At 35.3% G+C, this 22,376-nt stretch overlaps 1 protein-coding gene across 4 annotated transcripts; it reads left to right on the top strand.

Annotated features, from left to right (window-relative positions):
* The first annotated feature begins 46 nt into the window (after positions 1–46).
* On the top strand, positions 47–17,959 carry brdt (bromodomain, testis-specific). Of its 4 annotated transcripts, none has more exons than XM_051112108.1 (21): positions 47–194; positions 2,707–3,003; positions 3,116–3,253; positions 3,344–3,485; positions 3,594–3,715; positions 6,748–7,113; positions 7,205–7,333; positions 7,458–7,670; positions 8,067–8,242; positions 8,373–8,647; positions 9,147–9,233; positions 10,604–10,732; positions 12,098–12,159; positions 12,310–12,472; positions 12,643–12,984; positions 13,268–13,356; positions 14,984–15,095; positions 15,183–15,250; positions 15,338–15,531; positions 15,806–16,004; positions 17,666–17,959. In XM_051112108.1, the coding sequence occupies exons 2-21, from the start codon at positions 2,806–2,808 to the stop codon at positions 17,732–17,734; spliced, it is 3,273 nt and encodes a 1,090-aa protein (XP_050968065.1). In that variant the 5' UTR covers positions 47–194; positions 2,707–2,805; the 3' UTR covers positions 17,735–17,959. The 4 variants fall into 4 exon arrangements, with proteins under 4 accessions (XP_050968065.1, XP_050968064.1, XP_050968067.1 ...); XM_051112107.1 differs by having other exon boundaries at positions 63–808; XM_051112110.1 differs by lacking the exon at positions 12,643–12,984 and having other exon boundaries at positions 64–808.
* Positions 17,960–22,376: the final 4,417 nt, after the last annotated feature.

Raw genomic sequence — 22,376 nt, 5'->3', positions numbered from 1 at the left:
TGAGCGTCAACTGAGAAGCCAATCACTGTCAAGAAAGTGCGCTTGCGCATTAGTTTGCGTTCGCCTCCCTTCAGCATTGCTCAGTGCTCTATCAAATCATAGTTCTCTTTGTGAGATTTTTCAAGCTGCAGGGATGACCGATGTCCAACACTCGCCAGAAGCTAACAGCCAAAGCCACGGAAAACAGCCACAATGTAATCATTTAACAGACACTAAAAAGGGGAATTCAGCTATAGCGATCGACAGAATGTTCTAGAATGGTCATGTGATGTCCGGAGACCAGTTATGTCGCACTTTTAAAAAAAATACTCTGACGTACGTGTCTGTTTCTTGTAGGAGTTCGTCCGCCGTCGTAAAAAATAAACGTGTTTATTTGCTAAACAGCGTTTCGGGATTATTTAGGGTATGAAAAGAGAGGGGGTTTCGATGGGATAGCTTTTAAAGGAATATTTTCTCAGCGTTAAAGACGCGAGGGGGAAGAAGGGAGCACGTGAGGGGTCTTGTCCAATGGGATTGGGCGCTTTCAGCAGGAGGGTATAAATACCAGGCGGTTGCCGTGAGAGACGTCCGCCATTGATGACTATCCTTTCAAAGAAACAGAGACATTTCAAACGTATACATGTGTATGATGTTAATTTGTTCTGTTGGCGTTGAAAACTAAGCGCAAAAATCTTGAAGCCGTTTTCGGGCGCAAAGCATCAACAAGATCCTTCGGTTGGTGAAGTTTTCCAGCAGAGCTCGTCCTGCGCTGCAACGTCTGTCTCAGTTCGGCAGATTAAACTTTCTTTGTTGTTCCCGAGACGGAAAGGTAAAATTTTGGATCCAGGTTGAGCTAGCTTCATTTAGCTGGCGGAATGGTTAGGGGAGGGACTGGTAACTGAGCTCAATGTCAGCATCTGACGGGGCGGGGTAATGTGTGGCAAGCTATGCTAAAGCTAGCCAGTCGCCATTTTGTGGCTCGGGGCTTGCTAACATGATTAGTCATGGAATTCATGTAAACCAGTCTCTAATTATCTAAAGTGTGTTTTATGCTTGTGTAGGTTAACGGGTGTCCCTAAAATGATTATTTAAGCAGAGGTGGCACTTCTGTGGCATTAATATTGAGCCGGAAGTTAGTGTTGCGTCATTCATAAGAGGTCGTCGGGTTTATATAACGCATGGCCCTGTACCGAGCAAAGGAATAAACATGTCTTTGTGTATAAACGCAACATATGGCGTATATTGCATTCATTGAATATAGGGAGCTATGTCTAGTTCAATATTAAATAGCTAGGCTTTTTTGTTGACCTACAAAGTTTTTTTTTTTTTTTTCTGGTTCTGAGTACGTTAGATGACTGTCATTATCCCATGTGCAGTATGTAATTCGTCCAATTGGAACGTGCTTTTCCACAACAAACAAGAATAAACTGTCACAACGTCGTTACATTTGTATAGACTAATTGTGAACTTGTAAAACTTGTAATTTTAAAAATAAACATGGATCTTTATCTTTCAAGTGGATTTTATCGATGAAAATGGACAACATTCCCTTCTCCCCTCCAAACAAACAAAAAGATTCCCTTTCCAATCATAAGCAAATCCGTGTGAAACTGTTTTTATATAGCTTCCAAAAAAATTAAAAAAAAAAAAAAAAACTAACTTTTTTTTTTTTTTTTTTTTTTTTTTCAATTGTTTTTCTTGTGTAAATAAATTTTGTAAGTTCATAGGTTTCTTGTACAGTGATTTGTTTTCCTTTTACATTTATTTAAATAAAGTACACATGATCAATGTAACTTGTAAATGTTTTTGAGTATGAGAAAAAAATATTTTACTGAGAAGGACGGTGACCTTTTAGTTTGGGGTAAGTGTGATGAACAAGGATAACCTCTGTAGCTGAGCTGATTAGAGCTTCAGAGACTATATAAAGGAATTCTGTGAATTTTAAAGCATGTTTTATTGTTCAAATTTTGATAGTAAGAGTCCTAAGATGTTTGCTTTTGTTATTAATCTAATGAGTAACTTTCATCTAGAAAGCAGTTTTAAGTTAGTAAATGTAGTGCAAATAATTTAGAGATGCATTTAGATTTCTAATCTTTTTTTTTTTTTTTTTTTAAGTTGTTGACCTTGAAACAAATAGAAACCAAGTAATATCAGTTTGTTTTTTTTTTTTTTTTTTTTTTTTTTTTTTTTTTTTTTTTTTAATATAATTTTAATTAAATTTTTGATTAGCGTGTTAAAATGTCACATTGTCAGTTTTCATCAAAACTGCAATGGTAAATTTTCAATGTGCTGGATGAGTTCTATGTACATTGTGTTATGAATTTGTTTTGGAAGAAAAGAAAGGTCTTCATACTCAGATTTTATACTGGATTTTGTCTGCCAAATTTCCTTCCACATATTTGTTTAAAAAATTGTTTATTTTGGGTGGGGTATTTCAGATACTGCATTTTAAACTTAATAAGATGCCTTTTATCAGGAGTGGAGCTAAAAAGCATTGTAGTGTTCATTTATTAGGCAATAGAGGGCAGTGCATACTGCGTGAAACCTGCAGTACTGAGCACAGCATGTGTGTGTTACTAAAAAGCCATTACATCTGCGTTTACACTTGTCACTAAAGGACATGTGTGATCCAGATTTGCTCCTGCTGCTTTTTCTGATTTGCCTAAAAATAATAAACGGCAGTGCAGAATGGCGTGAGGATGTTGACACTGCTCTCCCTGTTTACAGTGGCACAGGCAGCGGATGTGTAATGCTCACTGAGCTGCCTAGGCGTACTTGCAAAAGCCCTTTCCATACTGGTCACCACTCCCTGGATCGGCTCAGACAATGTCTAATTTGAAACCCCCACAGAACTTCACCATGAATGGGAATCCGCCTCCCCCCGAGTTCAGGAACCCCAAAAAGCCTGGGCGCCTCACCAATCAGTTGCAGTATCTAGAAAAAGTGGTGATTAAGTCTCTGTGGAGACATCAATTCTCCTGGCCCTTCAGACAGCCTGTGGATGCAGTCAGACTCAATTTACCAGTAAGTCTCTTACTTGATTACACAATTTGTAGGTGCAAACCTTTTTTAACCTCTTTTAAAATGTGCTTGCTCAAGGTTATTGGTGTTCTTAATTTTTCCACTTTTAATTTAGGATTATTATTCAATCATCAAGAACCCTATGGACTTGAGCACCATTAAAAAGCGTCTTGATAACAATTATTACTGGAAGGCAATGGAGTGTGTAGAAGACTTCAACACCATGTTCACAAACTGTTATGTGTATAATCGGGTGAGGACTCTACTCTTGTTTTGTGCAATGTTGCTTAGAATTGAAGATTTAATGCAGCATTTGTTTTCAAACGTGTGTGTGTTTTTACAGCCAGGAGATGACATTGTTCTGATGGCTCAAGCCCTTGAGAAGCTTTTTTTGGAGAAGGTGGCAAACATGCCTCAGGAGGAGTTTGAGATCTCTGCACTGACAACTAAAGCTCCTGTGAAAGGAGGAAGGAAGCCAACAGCAGGTATTTAGACTGTCTAAAAATGAATGCCAAATTATATGTTTCAGGTTTTGGCATTGCATTTGGCAGTGGGGGGGTGAGCATGAATTTAATAATTTTATATTTTTGCAGTGTTAAAGAGGCCACAGTCTCCTGTGTCTGAAGTGGTTTTCCAACAAACCGTGACCGTCATCCCTCCGGATGCCCTCCACACAATTCCCACTGCTCCCCTGTCTGCACAACTCACAGCCAAAGTCAGTTCCTCTCAAACCACCTGCACTTGCACTTTTAACATTTGTCTCAGCAGTATCATGCGTGTTAAGTACCAGGTGCTATTACTGATTGTACACCTGGTAATTACAGTGATTTGATAGGAACATCCTATTTTTGTCTGAATTTCAGATGTGCTAATTAATTTGCAATGTTTCCATCCAAAGAGAACAATATCTTCCTGATAAACTTACACTAAATATCCCTAAGAAAACTATGAGAAACCACTGAAAATAATAATTTTTATATATATATAATATATATATATATATATATATATGTGTGTGTTAGTTTTCCCTCTTTTCCACGCATTCTTCGCTTTTAACTGCCCATGCACATTTTAGTGTCAATTCGGCGTCAATTGATTGAATAGACAATAAAACACTTATAATAAACTCACTTATAATAAACATAAAATAATTAATTTATAAACAAAACGAATAAAACCAGATAAATAAAAAAACTATATGTTTTTCCATTGGGATTTTGGAAGCTCAATTTTTTTTGGGGAAAAGTCACATGACTTTTTTTAATGTGCATTTTTTCTTATCGGATAAAAATTTGATCCTACTCACTTGTGCGCATACCTTTTTTATGTGCATTTTTAGAATTTATGTGCAACTTTCTATTCAGAGTTTTTTTTTTTTTTAAGCGATATTCCAAAATGCTCATAAAAATAGGTGAATGGAAACACAGCTATTAGCACCAGTAGCATGGTGGGAAGCACTTTAACTAATTTAAGTTTGAGTCCCGTCTTGTGGACTTTTCCAATCCCAACACCCACTTTCTCTTCCACTTCCTGTCAAATCTCTGTAATGTTTAATTAGAGTAAAGGCAAACGGCTTTCGTTCATTATCTGTGCATACTCACAAATTTGTGCGCGAAATCTGTGTTCAAGGGTTGTCACAAACAAATTATGATTTGGCTATAGCTTAAGTATTAAATAATAAAATGTATTCTAAATTTAAAAATGTAGAGACATGTGAAACCACACACAAGGAACAAAAACATACTTCTGTATATTGATATGCAACAAGCACCTGTATTCTAGATTTCTATAAGAGGTGTTTGTGTTTTGTACTTATTTTGAGGATTGTACACATTGCTTGAAGGGTCTTGATTTGTTTGCTCTCAGGCGAAAATGTGCCTTTAGAGAGCGTCATATGTTTGCTTAGTGGCTGTATAGGAAAGGTTTTGCTGTGAGCCCTTACACAAAGATTTAGGCGTGTTCTATGCATATTAAAACTTTGGGGTTCTGGTTGCTCATTTACAATACTCTAAATTCATTAATACAGGGCTCTACAGTGTGACCATTTCAGTTGCATTTGCGACTGAAAACTACTGCGTGCGACTATGAAAAATATTTAGGAGCACCAGTGCAACTGACCCGATCAGTGTATTTGTGTTTGCGCTGAAGGGAGCTTCAAAGGTTTCTACATGTTTTTGCAACGTTGAGTAATGTATCGCAGATATATCTCACGAATCCTTTCATAAACAAAGTGCAGAGAGGGTGTAAATAAGAGAGTCATTGTGCAGTGTAGAGAGCTTTGTTGATTATTATGGAACTTTGTGAGATCAGATGAACTAAGATGAGTGACAGCTTTTAATGATTTTTAAGGGAATTTGTAAATGAGATCTTGATTTAATACAACAGTTAAGTAAGTTAATATTAAGTGACTTACATTGTCTGACTATAACACTATTGCCTGATTTTGCTCTATTTTGTCGTCAGAAATAGTTTGAAACTTAGCCGCTGCACATCTCAGTTCAAACGCAGCTGTGTTTTATGAATGAACGTGTGTTTTCAAAATAATTTAGTGAGTCAATGATTAAATTTTCCGTTCATAAAGACGGTCACTTGCATTATTCCTGAATGAATCAGCCGTTCAAACAAATCGAATGAATGATTCCATGATTAAATCAGTGATGTGCCGCCACCTACTGGCAGTTTTAGTTAAATTTTTAAAGTATCTTTTCAGTTATTTAAATCATTTAATATTTCTATATTCAAAATCCAAAAATCTAAAACATATATCATAAATTTATGAATTTGATTGCACTCATGCCACCTCTGAGCCTCTTTACACATATGAAATACACCTGTTGTTTTAAAAAGAAATTTTAAAAGGCTTCTAAAATATAATTTTTAAAAAATTTGACACAAAAGGTGGCATACTTTTAATAGTTAATAGGAAAAATGCTATTACAACGGTAAAAAGAAAATTCCTCTGTAAATCTCATCTTGTAATGGGAAGCTAATTTTTGATCAGAGTTTTTTGATTAATGAATAGAAGGTGCTCCTAATTTTTTTTTAAGTTAGAGCACAAGTGCTCCAAAAAAGAAACGTAAGCATAAAGCCCTGTTACAATACAGTGCGGTCAGGAATAAATTCACGTGCGTACTGTGTTGGGGTTTAGGCAGAATTTTTTCTCCTTTGTGTATAAATGCGAATGATCCATGCAATTATTAGTGTTTGGCAAGGATTAATTGGTGTAGTTTTGTCTCTTTGACACAGATAAGGGCTGCTTAGTTGTCTCATACTTAATTGACCCTTTGCAAAAACCCGCCCTCCTTAGTTACTGTTACTATGTCCGACAAACGGTGTCGCTCTCACACTACACATGTTCTCATTCAGTGAAATACTCTTGGTATAAAACTCTGTATATTACACTTAGGGTAGAAATGGACAAGGGGGATGATGTGCACCCACACACATCACACTTTTTCTTACCCTGATGACTTGCTGTTGAACTTGTGGTCAGAACATTGTATTTTGTGGAAAGACGTTAATACACAATTTATCAAGTTTAAGTCCACTGAAGTTAATGTACTCTTCTGTCTGATTCGTTTGTGGGACAGATTGACAGATTCGGCGATATGATTGGTCAGATTGGTCAGTCAAGCTGTTTGTGAAGGGTCAACTATGGAAATAGTGTTTTCAAAAGGTGGGGAAACAGGAAAAACTTGGATTGCATAACACTTTTTAAGTGTAATCTGCATGTATCTTGTCTTTCAGTTGAAAAATGGTGTGAAGAGAAAAGCAGACACTACGACCCCTTCTGCCTCTTCCATCACCAGCTGTGAGTCGTCCCCTTGTGTAACAGAACCAAAAGTCCTTAAGTTATTCTCCAGGCGAGGCAGTGGCCGACCCATCAAACCTCCCTGTAAAGACCTTCCTGAATCACCACCACAGCATCAGGTGGGCAGAAGAACCAAACTTTCAGAGAGACTCAAATACTGCAATGCCATCCTGAAAGAGATGTTTGCCAAAAAGCATTCTGCTTACGCCTGGCCCTTTTATAAGCCTGTGGATGCTAAGGCACTGGGTCTTCTTGATTATCATGAAATCATTCACCAACCTATGGATATGGGTACCATCAAAGTGAGTACAATGGGTGTGTTAATATTTCTGGATAAGCTTGCTTACTGTTATTGTTTCATATGTAATAGGTGTGGGTTGTTTTTTCTAACAGAAAAAGATGGAAGCTCGTGAGTACACAGATGCATTGCAATTCGCTGCAGATATGCGGCTCATGTTCTCAAACTGCTACAAATACAATCCGCCCGGCCATGAGGTCGTGAACATGGCACGGAAACTCCAGGTGTGTCTTTAGGTGGTTTGATCATCTTTTAAAATCCTTTTAAGTAAATGCAATATTTACATATTGCTCTCAGCAAACTCAGTCTTTCCTGACAGGGTGAATGTTCTTTTTTTTATTTACTCAGGACGTTTTCGAGTTTCGCTTCTCCAAGATTCCTGACGAGCCGAGGAATTCAACCCCAGCCTCAAGTCAGAGCAAAGCAAGGAAGGAGAGAACACACAGTCCGTCCAGCTCTGAGAGCAGTGACAGCGAATCATCATCTCCATCTGAAAACTCCTCAGACACAGAAGAGGATGAAGAGGAGAGAGCACATAGGCTTGCCAGCCTGGAGGAACAGGTAAGACTTGCATAAAGACGTTTGAGTCCCTTCATGGATATATACACCCTCTGTTTCAAAATATATACACTCTCTGTTTCACAACATCATGGTCACGTCCATTGTGGTGACTCTGCCTCCTTCAGCAAATGACAGTGACAGTGTCACTCTATGACAGTGTTGCATGTATTTGCAGAGGAGGACTTTTAAGTCTGCGCAATTACAAATAGATTTTTACTTATCACTTATTATAGTGTTGTGCATAAGCGTTATATGGTTTTACATTAACATATTGCTAAGTTGGGTTTGAATGCTGCCATTTTTACAGTAGGCAGCGAAAAGTAAGTTTTGAAGTATAGATTGACAGTATTTATATATGTACTCTTATATAATGTAAATTCTGTCTTCACTCACCAGCTGAAAGCAGTACGAGAGCAGCTGCAGTTACTGACCCAAACACCTCTCTTGAAACCAAAGAAAAGAGAAAAATCCAAGAAGAAGAGGAAGAAGGAGAAAGAGTCCAGTAAGCGAAAAGGTGAAGAAATGAAGAAACCGGCAAAAATACAGAAGCGGTCCAACAGCAAGTCATCAGGGTAAGAAAATGTGTGATGCGTGTGGGTGCACATCATCCCCCCTTGTCCATTTCTACCCCAAGTGTAATGTACAGAGTTTTATACCAAGACAAATTCTCAAAGAAATGAAAATTGTCAACTTTGTTCTCAGGCGGAAAGACAGCAGAGCATATGACTTGGAGGAAGAGATGAATACTTCACCCATGTCTTATGAGGAGAAACGGCAGCTGAGTCTAGACATTAATAAGCTTCCTGGAGACAAGCTTGGCAAAGTAGTGAACATCATTAAGGCACGAGAACCCTTACTCAGAGACACAGACCCTGAGGAGATCGAGATCGACTTTGAGACTCTCAAACCTTCAACTCTTCGAGCTCTTGAGTGTTATGTTGTCGCTTGCCTCCGTAAAAAACCGAAAGAAAGTGACAGTGAGTACTGTTCTGTCAATAATAACAGCTTTTCATGCTAGGACACATTATATGTGAAAGATGCAAATAAAGTGATTCGAGTAGTGGTACTAAAAGCCTTTCACACCTGATGTAATTAAATGGTATGCAAATCAAAAATATTTCCATATGTTCTTCACATTAAAACTATATATGGGGGACAAGTGTCAGGGGACATTTTCTGTCATTATATGGAAAAAAAAAAATGTAATGCTCACAGGTTGTAGGAGTATATTGCTCCGGCATGAAGTCATTCATAACGTGTTTTTATTTATTTATTTTTTTTTTTTATTTTTTTTTTTTTTCCTTAAATCATGTGTATGCTTGACCTAAAAGGCTAATTAATTTATTTTATTTTTATTTTTTAATTCAGAACTTCAACAAGATTAGTGCTTAAATTGGCTATTTTCTAAGCAAAACGGATGCATATTCTTACAAAATCAGGAGCTTATATTTATGGGTAATCTTTTTATATTTTTAGAAAAACTCCAGAAGAAGTCCAAAATCAAGGAAGTGGACAAAGAGCTGCATCACACACATGGAGAATCAAACAATAAAAAGGCCAAAAGTAAGTATATGTATTTATAGTTAAGGTCAAAATTTACATACACCTTGCAGAATCTGCAAAATATTAATCATTTTACCGAAATAAAAGGGATCATACAAAATCCATGTCTTTTTGTAATACTGACCTTAAGACATTTCAAATAAAAGACATTTACATATAGTCCACAAGAGAAAATAATAGTTGAATTTATACGCATGATTCTTAATACGGTTTGGTTAACTGAATGATCCACAGCAATGTTTTTTGTTTAGTGATAGTTGTTCATGAGTCCCTTGTTTGTCCTGAACAGTTATACTGCCTGCTGTTCTTCAGAAAAGTCCTTCAGGTCCACAAATTTTTTTGGTTTTTCAGCATTTTTGTATATTTAAACCCTTTGCAACAATGACTGATTTTGAGATCCATCCTTTCACATTGAGGATAACTGAGGGACTCATATGCAACCATTACAGAAGGTTCAAACGTTCAATGATTCTCCAGAAGAACAAAAACAATGCATTAAAGGAACAATATGTACGATTTTTTTTTTGTTGTTGTTGTTAAAATATCCGAAAGCCACTGGAACAGCGTTTATATATTTTGCTGAATTGTGTACTTGCATTATCCCAATTGTTTCGAAAAATGTTTAAATCCAGAGAAATGAGCAATTTGAACTAGTATAAAGGACAATGTCATTGCATCGCCTGCCAATGATGTCATACACCCTCGATTTTTCCGGTCTTATTTTGTAGAAAATATGAAAACCCCAAAGACACTTTGAAATGTTACGCATTTATTCGTAGCATTACAACAGAACTTCGAACACACTCAAAATGCATCTAGTATGATAAAACGGTGCTGCTTTGACAGTGCCATAATAAAAGCTCTTCTGCTTTTGAGCTGTGTATCACACTCATCCTTGTCCAAACTACACCTTACCCTATAGCCGCGTAAACTTGCATATTGTGCCTTTAAGAGCCGGGGCGTAAATGTGTGCACTTCTTATTTTGCCAAAATATCATATATTTTTTTTCATTACGTACTGCTCTTCAGAAGCTACAGAAGAAATTTACAGAAATTTACCCTGATCTTAAAATTCCAAAAGTTTTCATCCCCCGGCTCTTAATGCGTCGTTTTATTCAAAGCATCAGTGAGTGTTTGAACCTTCTGTATGTAAATTTCTTTTATGTGAAATATCTTATTTGGGTTAGTACTACATTAAAACAATAACATGCATTTTGTATGATCCCTCATATTTTGCTACAGTAATTAACTTTTTGCAGATTCTGCAAGGTGGAAGTAAACTTTTAACCTCAACTGTATTTGTTCATTCCTTTATGTAGTCATATATAGATACAGTATAAACCTGAATGTTTCCCCTTCTGTGTGTGCAGTTGAAGTAGAAGGGGATTTTAAAGACATGAGCCGTCCATCTCGTCTGAGTGACAGCAGCAGCAGCTCATCCAGCTCTGACAGCAGTAGTAGTGATTCTAGCTCCTCTGATAGCTGTGACTCTGATTCAGGTTAGCTGCTTCACACCTTACCCTACAAACCCTTTTATTCACTCACTGTCTCTCAGGCCAGTCTGTTCCCCTGCTATCTATCTGGCCACTGATGCAGAAAACAAACCAAAAGTTGTAAAGCTTACTCGGACACGTCCCCAGCATTATAAACTTTCACTTATTTCACCATAACACCAACTGGACGACAAATACTTGAAACGTTACAGTTCAACTTATCTTTTTTTTCCAGTTAAAAAAATGGTGTATGTTTCTTTTTTTTGTGTTCACTATTTGTTCTTTGTCACTTTTGTAATTTAAAGAAAAGTGTGCACTTTTGGCTCCAAATTAGTAAAAGGAAAAAGTCATCTCTCTTTCTCTCTCACACTCTTTCTGTAGTTTTTGTTGGGTGCTATTATTTGTTTTTCAATGTTTGATATTTTGTTCTTGTTTCACCACAATCATTTATTTATGTTGTTGCTGTAGTTTAAGACAAGTTTAAGACCAGTTGGCTCTCAAGGGTTTTCTTTGTTTTATACACCCTCAGCACTTTCAAGTTAAATAGTTAAATATTGGTTTAAGGACTAAGAAATGCTGATTTGCAATTTGTGCTTTAACCAAACATAACTGAGAGCACAGCAGTTTGTGTCATATGCTGTTGTCCCTGTTAAGAGTTACAGCTGGTCTGTTTTAAACTGCTGCTTTGAATCATCACTGTGTGGTTCCCCTGTTGCATTACCTTGTAATTTCACCTTTTGTACTTGTGTGAGGTTATGCAGAGATATGTATATGTAATGATAATCTACAATAGATTGTAAAAGCATACATCAGTATTTTGTATGTGAGGTACATGGATTGTAAACTATAGTTGGAACATGGAAGGTAGGACCAAAACAAGCTGTCATGCTTAAAGTCTGTTGCATATTTTGTAGATGTGTGAATTATATTTACCTAAACGGGTATAAAGCTTAACCATCGAGTTTGGTGTTTAACACCCAGAGATTAAATAAAACACATTTTCATAGACAACTGTTGTATGTTAAGATAAGTGTTGTGTTTTTTTTTCCCTCTTTGCTTTGTCATTTCACATTGTTTTGTTTTGTTGGTTTTTTTTGCTTACATTGTTTATTCACGTCACAAAACACTTTCACAAGTTGTGGACGTTTATATATTTATTTATTTTTTAGGGGAAAAAAAATCACTTTTTTTTTATTTGAATGATTTATGATACTTTTATAGTACTTAAATTGTGTACACAGATTATATGAGCTCCACTAATAAAATGTAGATGGAGTAAATGAGCAGGAATGCCCATGGGATGAGGTTGGCCTTTCCCGCAGCTATGACTGAAGTGAAATGACCTCAGTGTGCATTGTGCGTGTCTTACAGAACAGAAAGCTAAGAGGAAGCAAAGCAAAGCCCCTGGCCATGCCAACAAAATTAAAAACAAGGTAAAAAAGCACACAAGCCAATAAGAGAAAACCAATATTAAATGGCCTACTCCCACTCCTTTAATATTTGGCACGTGGAGCATTTCACTTCATGTAGTGCCAGACTTTTCCTGAGTGAAATATTGCCCCCTTGTCCCCCTCCACAAACAGGCATTGCGGCAGGCCGTTGCTGAGGTAAAGGACTCTTCGTCTGCCTCAGTCGTGACGTGCCAGTCTCGCCCAGCGTCACTAGTCTCAGAGGCAGACGCCAAAGACCTGTTTGCGTCACAACAAGCAAAGCATCCTGCTGAGGACACCATCATAGCAATCCCAGGTTAGGCTCAGTGCCATTGTTCATACTTCTATGTTTTCTTTGGTCAGATGCCCTCCAAAAAGTAAAATGATTTCTTTATTCCTCAAACTGCGTTTGGAGTCCAGATAGTTGTTGGCAGCTCATCACTTTAACACTTTTCTGTCCATCCCTTTATCCTCCTTCCACAACAGCATTACACAGCCGGCTGCCTCCTCAGCCATCCAGACCTAGTGGCAAAGCTGCCCCGCTACCTCGTAAATCCTGGACTACCCCTTTACCTCTCAACCTACCTCCAGACCAGGCCGTCAACCCTTTATGTAACAATTCTCCCACCTCCCCCTGTAAAGACGACACATCCACCCCACCCAAATGTTCCCACTTGTCGATCCCCCCACACACACCCACCTCACTACTTTCCGACTCGTCATTCCCTCGTAGTCCCTTGCTAGATCCTCTTGACACGCAGGTCTCTCAGGTTGGCCCCCCATCGCCTGCTGCTGCAGAGAAGCCTCCACATAAATCTGAGCAGGAAGGTAAGAGGTTGCTTGATGTGACGACTCCGCCGACCGCCGATCTCCGTCCCTCGCTCGCTCCCCTTGCTGTGTTAACATTTTGTATCTGCAACTTTCCCCTTCCATTGTGGGTTATCATTGTATATTTGTCAGAACTGGTGGTTTGTTGTTAAGGTTTGTCATCTGCATGTCATTGCTGTATCCTACTTACAGTGCTGCTTTTAATGCATGTGTAAAATCAATTTTAGGATGTTAATTCAGAGTAAATGCCATCTCTCGCTTTCTCTCTCCCTCCGTCTTGCAGGGGTCCCTCCTCTTCTGTCACCACTGACCTCACCTCCTGCAGCCATGCCTGTCACAGGATGTCAGCCTACCTCCAGCTCTCAGTTTGAGGTAGTTTCATATGGAAGAAAAATTATTTTTTTGTAGTTTAACTTACTCATTTTGTTTAAGTTAAACAGAAAGGTTGCACTTTCTTAAAGGGGATAGTTCATCCAAAAATGGGGGGGGGTGCTGGTACCCGGTACCCAACAGTAATTTTTTATTCTGTACTGTACTTTCTGTGTAATAACGAAAATATTTATGTCAGTGAAAAAAAGAAGTCCCAGAATTCTCAATTTCAACATTTTAAACAATAGGGACCTACAAACTTTTTCTTTTTTTCCCCTGGTAGTTCTTGTGTGTTTTAGTTTTTCTGTGTGTTTTAGTTGTGTGTTTTTTTTTTTTTTTTTTTTTTTTTTTTTTTTAATTAATACATAAAAGAAAAGTTGTGTGAATATTCAGTTTAAGAGGTTTTAATAATAATTGTATTATTATTATTATTATTATTATTATTATTATTATTCCTATAATTAAGTGGTTAATCTTGTAGTAATATTTATTTTCTCATTTATCATTTTATTTAAATTTGGCAGAAATAGGAATATGTAAAGACCAACATTTTACTGTACAAAAGTAATACAAGACTTATATATTTCTGTTACATGTTAAATTGTACTTTTATTTTGACGGGTTGTTTAGTTTCTGTTTGTATACAGTATGATATGATGCTAGTTTTCTCAAATGAAACTGTTTATGTGTTTATGCTGTCATATAGTGAGACGCAGAGGCCGAAAATCAATGCGACCGCCACGCGTGCTTCAGTATTTATGTAGTAATATATAATGGTAAAGGGGAAACACTGATATTAATGAATTCCAGTTTGGCACCAGTATTTTGCATAAGTGCTTAATAGATGCTTAATAGTAAATATTCAGTTAACATCTGTCCACCAAAGTCTTTTTAGCCAGCTGAAAAAATGCCAGGCGCTCTTCTGAAAACGGTCAGCTGGTGGCGCTTGAATGCTTTTGTGGCACAGTGTTTTTTCAACTGAGACGCTTTGGTTGCTATGATCCATAGCAGTAATGTACTACTAGTATCTCATTTGAAGAATATTCTTGAATATAAAAATTAAGTAACCAGCAATCTTAAAAGCATAGTTCACCCAAAACCCGTAAGACCTTTGTTTATCTTCGGAACACAAATCCAAGAGCTTTCTGATTAAGGTCAAGGCACAGAAACATAGTAAAGGACATAGTTAAAATAGTTTATGCAACATCAGTGGTTGTTGGATAAAGTCGTTATTTTGGTTTTCTTCACGCACAAAAAGTATTCTTGTAGCTTTGTAAAATTATGGTTGAACAGTCACATTGACTGTTTAACTAATGTCCTTATTGAGTTTTTGTGCATTGCAGGTTTGCCAAAAGGTTTTACGTTTAAAAAAAAAAAAAAAAAAAAACATTTGAAAGTTTGTCAGGACGGCTTTACAAACTATTTACACAAAGATTTGTTCTTCTCGTGTTTCACGGATAAGGCCCATTGTGTATGAACTCACTCAATGTTAACTACTTGTTTGTTAAACTCTTGTATAAAATCAGTTACAAGCTTGTGTGAGAAGAGCAGGGTTTTGACCCAGATGGATTGTTGTTGGTTGTTGTTGGTGATGCACAAATCACTTTTTGTACTTTCTTTCTTCCTGCAGCCATGTAGATTGTTGTCACCTCTGCATGAGAGTCCATTAACCAACATGAGGGATGAACAGAGCTGCCCAGAGACACTGGAAGAGCCCTCCGTTCAGCTACACAAAATGCACGGTCAGCATTTCTCCAGCCGTTTTCCTCCAGAGTCCTTTCCTTTTTCTCAATGGTTTCTTGAAATGGGTTCTTTTTCACATTTTCTAGGAGCCAAGTATGATGGCAGTGAACTATGCAAGCCTATTCAAGATGCCAAATCCAACTTGCCTAAAAAGGTACAAATGCTTTATACGGTTACCAAATGAGAAATGCACTATTTGGCGTTCTTTCCGATAACCTGGACTTGTTCATGTGTGTTTTAGGATATTGTCCTAAAGCATGCAGACTCCTGGACAAGTCTGGGTAAGCTGGCTACTCAAACTCCTTGCCCAATCAAATCATCCAAGGAAAGCTTCCAGCAGTTTCGCAAAGTTGCCATGGAGAAAGAGGAACGAGAGAGAGCTCGGAAAATGCAGATGGAAGCTGGTAGAGAGAAGAACGGCACGGACAAAAGCGGGTATAAACAGAATCTTATTTTTAAGGCAGCAGTGTATAAAGCTGTGTTATGTAAGTTTCATTTTGGAGGAGTTTCAATCTCTGCATGGCTAGAGATGTGATTCCAGCTGATCACAGCTTCCCATGGCTCAGTTTCAGAACATAGCGTGTTTGACAAATAAATTCAAAGTTTTATTTTTATTAATTTGCACTCATATCCCCATGGCCTACTTGTGATTATTATACGAATGTTCTCGCTGATCTAGCTAACAATGTGGCTTTTTAATGATTTCTAGTTTGACGCAGCAGCTTCAAAAAACCAAGCTGGACTGTCCGCCTTCAAAGCCAGAAGTGGAGTCAGCAGAGCTGCCTATAATGGCTGCCATCTTGGATACCCCCAAAGCCCCTGAGCCCTGCTCTCTTCCACAGAGCTCTGTAGACCGAGAACGAGAGATGGCCCGCAAGAGAGAGCAGGAGCGCCGCAGGAGAGAGGCTGTAAGTGCTTTGCACATTATGTATATGTTAGAAAGTAAATTAAAAATGTTAATATTTGTTGCATTTAAAAACATTAGTCTAATTAGTGATTAGATCTAGATTATTGTTCTTTAATAACCACAAACATTTTTACTTTATTATTATTATTATTATTATCATCATGTCATTTTATGCTGTCGTAATTATGGGTAACACTTTTCAATAAAGTGTATTTTGTTAACATTAATGTATTAACTAACTTTAATAAACAATGTACAATACATTTATTACAATGTTTATTAACCGTGCATTAACTGTTAACAACTTGTGATGTTAATAATGCATTAATAAATGCTGAAATTGACATTAACTGAGATTAACAAATGCTGTAGAAGTATTGTTCATTCTTAGTTCACGTTAACTAAAGTTACCAAATTATGTAATGGTGAAATAACTAAAATCATTCTGAACAAATATCAAAATCTGTTTTGTAAAACACTAATAAAACTTTTGGTTTTATTAATAATAGCCACAATTAACATTATTATTTAAATTACATTAAATGTGTTGTTATTATTATTATTATTATTATTATTACAAATATCGGTTTCTTATTATCAGTAATAATATACCTTGTTTTTTATGATTATTGTTAATAATTACCTCAATAAATATTACTGTTATTGTTATTACCATATAACAATAACTAATTGGGTATAATATCATATATCATATCATATAAGTCATTTTGAAATAATTAAAATCATTATAACTATTATATTGTTTATTACCATTCATAACATAATATTATACTTTATGGTTTTATTAATAATAACCACAATAAATATTACTGGTATGTTGTTGTTGTTGTTGTTGTTGTTGTTGTTGTTATTGTTATTATTGTTATTATTATTATTATTATTATTATTATTATTATTATTATTATTATCATTATTTTATATAGTTGTAAAATACCTTGAATATTAACAAATATCCGTTATGTTTGGGATCAATAATAATATAGCTTGTTCTTTAGTTATTGTTATAACTATTAATAACTATGTATTAATATTACTTTTATTGTTATTACGATATAAAAATTATAATCACATGTAATATAATATAATAATTCTTATTGAAATAATTAAGGTCATTGTAATAACAAATGTTATATTGTTAATTATTTATAATAAATATATATTTCATGGTTTTATTACTATTATTACTACTATTATTATTATTATTATTATTATTATTATTATTATTATTATTTATTTATTTATAATAGTAAAATAATTAAAGTCATCAACACATCAGTTGTTTATTAACAGTATTAATATACCTTCTGTTTTTTATTATGTTTAATAATAACCTCAATAAATATTACTATTACCATATAAAATTATTACTAATTAAGTATGATATAATTTAATTCTTATTGAAATAAAGTCATTATAATAATGAATGTTATATTGTTAATTATTTATAATAAATATATAATTTATGGTTTTATTACTAATAACCACAGTAAACATTACTGGTTTGTTGTTGTTGTTGTTGTTGGAAATAATTATGATCATCATCACCACTACTACTACTACTACTACTACTACTACTACTACTACTACTAATGTTTGTTTTTATGTTGTTGATGTGTTCCTTTTTAATGTCATTTCTCTTAGATGTCCGGTGTCATTGACATGACCATGCAGAGTGACATAATGGCAACCTTTGAGAAGAACTTGGACTGAGACATAAACAAATAATAAAAAAAAAAAAATGCTCCTGTGTATTGCGCTACTGTTCGGTGAACAGTGTAGGCCGTCTTTTCCCTTTTCCTACTTGCTCCATGAGTCCTGGCGACTGAAACGGGTCTTAGTCATTGACGGGCAAAAATACTGCAATACAGCTGCATCACTTTACATTTGTACTAAGTTAGCTCTTGTAAAAAAAAAAAAAAAAAAAAAAAAGGAAAACAGTCGTGGACAGCATATGATGTTGTAAGACCAATGTTTGCACCATTAATAGTGTTAAGTGTATACTCTTGAGTTTATTTTGACACGTTTAATGCTTGGAGTCAGAAATGCCTGCACTGAAACGCTGCCGATCGTCTGAGGCAGTTTGGAAAGAAAAACATTTCACAACAGTTTTTGTGTTCCTTGTTTTGTTATTCTTTTTGTTTTTTAAAATACTGAAGAATGTTTACGTCTCTTGATTATTACTGCAATGGGAATCTTTGACACATTCCGTCGACTCTTCTGCTGTATGAATATATTGCATAGCTGGTCATCTTGCGCTAGCTGTTGTCAGAACTGTAAGGGATATTCCTGTGCAGGGCCCCGTCCCTGTTTATCCTACTAGCTGGTATTTAATGTATTTGAGGTAAAGCAGCAATTTAAACACACAGTATGCTGGCTGCGTTAAACTTGTCCTGTTTAAGTTATATATATCAAAAAATATATATTTCTGTAGTGTCAGAAATGTAATGTAAGCATGTGTGTATAAATATTTAGCATTTTGTTACAGGGACAGCCTTTAATTTCAGGTGTCTGCCTATGAAGAATCAAACTTATTTAGAGGAGTTATTGCACTTCCTGTATTTCTATTTGAATCCAGTTGGAAGTGCAGTGCCATAAAGTTTCTCTCTTGGAGATGATAGGCAGTTCTGTGTGCCTAAAGTCATTGAGTTCTCCAAAGCCGTGTTGATTCCAAGGTGTGATCTGGTGATTGTACTGCACTGAAGATATGTTCAAAATCATTTCTGACTCTAATGGTTGTGGCAGTTTTCATCACAAGCACTTTATTCATTACACCACCATGCTGAGGTGTCACATGCTATTGAGGGGAAGAATAATATATTATTTCAAAGAAATCACATTCTAAAATGAAATCAATAAAAAAAGTATTTTCATTAAAGTCTGTGCGTTGTGGTCACTTACAGTTAAGTCTAATTTTAGTTGCACAGTACATGTTAATGTCCTCATACACAACTTTTTTTTATTTATACTTTATTTTACATTTAAGGCTTTACTCTTCATGTTACGAAACTTCATAATTTTAAGAATCTAGTATCTTTAAAAAATATATATTTAAAATGTCTGTTTTCAAAATATGGTATGAAATATTCAGTTTGTGCACCAAGTTAACATATTATAATTTCTAAAGAATTATGACCCTGAAAATTTAGCTCTGAAATAAAGTCTTAAAACAATAGAAGAATTATTTTTAATTGTATAACATTTCAATCATGTAATATTCATATTTTGATCAAATAAATGCCTTGGTAGGATTTTATTTATTTATTTATTTTTTTTGGAAACGTCATAATCTTGCTGACCGAAACATCTGAATGGCATTGTACTGTATATGGATGATATAATAAATCAGTTTAGTTTTCTAGTAGGTAATATTCTTTTTTTTTTTTTTTTTTTTGAACATTGTGAATTGAGTTCATCTGCAATTTAAATTTCCATCCATTCTGTGATGTTTTGTGCTATTTGTAGTGTTTTTTTTTTTTTTTTTTTGTTTTGTTTTTTTTTTTTTTCACATTCAAAACATTCTTAGATTAAATCACAAAATGTCGGTATATGAACTTTTAAAATACAATTCAGAAATACCAATATTTTAACTCACCGTCATATTAGGTTCCTTCCACGGTCGGAAATTATCTAATTGTTAGGGCTTGTGGCAAAAATGCCACGAAAATAAACTAAAATGCCCATAAATTGCTGAAAACGTGGAAGCTGTTGTTGAATGCACACTTGCAAATTCCCTCACTATCATAACACATTTTAAAACAGATAGTTCCGGTTCTTAATTCTGATTGATACACCTTTGTTTATGTCTGTGTGTGTCTTGGCAACCACTTTGTTGCAACCACAACCGTTTCTGAGGAGCTACTAATGTTTTTTATTAATATCATTACACTTTATTTGCTCTGTTTTATTTCGTGAAACCTTACTACATATATGGAATAACCATTTTATAAAAGCAATAAGCCCCTAGAAGCCGTATAACAGCTAAGATGGTAGCTTCACGTCAAGCCTTAGCTATTATAAATTTACTGTAAACCACGGTTTCTTGGAGCTTATTGCTTTAGGATACCTTGTAAATAAAAGAATTTTGTAGCTTCAGTAATTATAATAAAGCAATAAGCCCCAAGGAGCCATGGATTACAGTGAATTTATAACAACTAAGGGCCATTGTTAAAACCCGTTAGCTGTTATAAATTCACTATAAACCATGGCTTCATGTGGCTTATTGCTTTTATAAAATGGTTATTCTATATACGTAGTAAGTTTTCACAAAATGAAATGGTATAAATAAAAACCGTATTCTTCCACCGAACAATGTAGTTCATCAGAAACAGTTGTGGTTGCAACAAAGTGGTTGCCAAGCATCACACAAAAGTAAACAAAGGTGTGTTTGTAGAGTAATTTACAACAGCTTTGAATGGGTCGCAACCAATCAAAATTAAGGATTGAAACTATCCGTTTTATAATAAAACAATAAGTTCCAAGAAGTAGTGGTTTACAGTGAATTTATAACAGCTAAGGGCCATTGTTAAAACCCGTTAGCTGTTATGAATTCACTATAAACCATGGCTTCATGTGGCTTATTGCTTTTATAAAATGGTTATTCTATATACGTAGTAAGTTTTCACAAAATGACGTGATGCAAATAAAATGTAATGATATAAATAAAAACAGTATTCTTCCACCGAACAATGTAGTTCCTCAGAAACAGTTGTGGTTGCAACAAAGTGGTTGCCAAGCATCACACAAAAGTAAACAAAGGTGTGTTTGTAGAGTAATTTACAACAGCTTTGAATGGGTCGCAACCAATCAAAATTAAGGATCGAAACTATCCGTTTTATAATAAAACAATAAGTTCCAAGAAGTAGTGGTTTACAGTGAATTTATAACAGCTAAGGGCCATTGTTAAAACCCGTTAGCTGTTATGAATTCATTATAAACCATGGCTTCATGTGGCTTATTGCTTTTATAAAATGGTTATTCTATATACGTAGTAAGTTTTCACAAAATGAAATGATGCAAATAAAATGTAATGATATAAATAAAAACAGTATTCTTCCACCGAACAATGTAGTTCCTCAGAAACAGTTGTGGTTGCAACAAAGTGGTTGCCAAGCATCACACAAAAGTAAACAAAGGTGTGTTTGTAGAGTAATTTACAACAGCTTTGAATGGGTCGCAACCAATCAAAATTAAGGATCGAAACTATCTGTTTTATAATAAAACAATAAGCTCCAAGAAGTAGTGGTTTACAGTGAATTTATAACAGCTAAGGGCCATTGTTAAAACCCGTTAGCTGTTATGAATTCATTATAAACCATGGCTTCATGTGGCTTATTGCTTTTATAAAATGGTTATTCTATATACGTAGTAAGTTTTCACAAAATGAAATGATGCAAATAAAATGTAATGATATAAATAAAAACAGTATTCTTCCACCGAACAATGTAGTTCCTCAGAAACAGTTGTGGTTGCAACAAAGTGGTTGCCAAGCATCACACAAAAGTAAACAAAGGTGTGTTTGTAGAGTAATTTACAACAGCTTTGAATGGGTCGCAACCAATCAAAATTAAGGATCGAAACTATCTGTTTTATAATAAAACAATAAGCTCCAAGAAGTAGTGGTTTACAGTGAATTTATAACAGCTAAGGGCCATTGTTAAAACCCGTTAGCTGTTATAAATTCACTATAAACCATGGCTTCATGTGGCTTACTGCTTTTATAAAATGGTTATTCTATATACGTAGTAAGTTTTCACAAAATGAAATGGTATAAATGAAAACAGTATTCTTCCACCGAACAATGTAGTTCCTCAGAAACAGTTGTGGTTGCAACAAAGTGGTTGCCAAGCATCACACAAAAGTAAACAAAGGTGTGTTTGTAGAGTAATTTACAACAGCTTTGAATGGGTCGCAACCAATCAAAATCAAGGATCGAAACTATCCGTTATATAATAAAACAATAAGCTCCAAGAAGTCGTGGTTTACAGTGAATTTATAACCGCTGAGGGGCGTAGTTAGGCACGGCACAGCGTGGAGTGCCTAAAACCCCCTTAGCTGTTTTAAAAGCAGAGCAAATAAAGTGTAATAATATTAATACTGTAAAAACACTATTCTTTTGCCAAGCAATGTAGTTCCTCCGAAACGGTTGTTGTTGCAACACAGTGGTTGACGAGCAACACAGACGTAAACAAAGGTGTATGTTGTATTTTTCACAGCTTTTTTTTTTTTTTTTCATGTTTTTACATGCATAATTTAAATATGATTTAAAAGAGTCTATTGTTATTGACAACAGTTTAAAATATTGATTAAAGTAAATTTAAGTACTTGACTTTAAAGACAACGTATTATGGTGATC

This window comes from Labeo rohita, chromosome 6 (assembly GCF_022985175.1).
Source record: "Labeo rohita strain BAU-BD-2019 chromosome 6, IGBB_LRoh.1.0, whole genome shotgun sequence".
Taxonomy (NCBI): Eukaryota; Metazoa; Chordata; class Actinopteri; order Cypriniformes; family Cyprinidae; genus Labeo; species Labeo rohita.
This window is presented reverse-complemented; position numbering and strand designations above follow the sequence as displayed.

What these genes read in the sequence shown, in the direction of transcription:
- brdt (XM_051112108.1), top strand. Translation starts at nt 2,806, where the DNA reads ATGTCTAATTTGAAACCCCCACAGAACTTCACCATGAATGGGAATCCG. An exon ending in CTGCACAACTCACAGCCAAA is followed by an intron (nt 3,716 to 6,747) that starts GTCAGTTCCTCT and finishes CTTGTCTTTCAG; the next exon opens with TTGAAAAATGGTGTGAAGAG. An exon ending in AATCCAACTTGCCTAAAAAG is followed by an intron (nt 15,251 to 15,337) that starts GTACAAATGCTT and finishes TGTGTGTTTTAG; the next exon opens with GATATTGTCCTAAAGCATGC.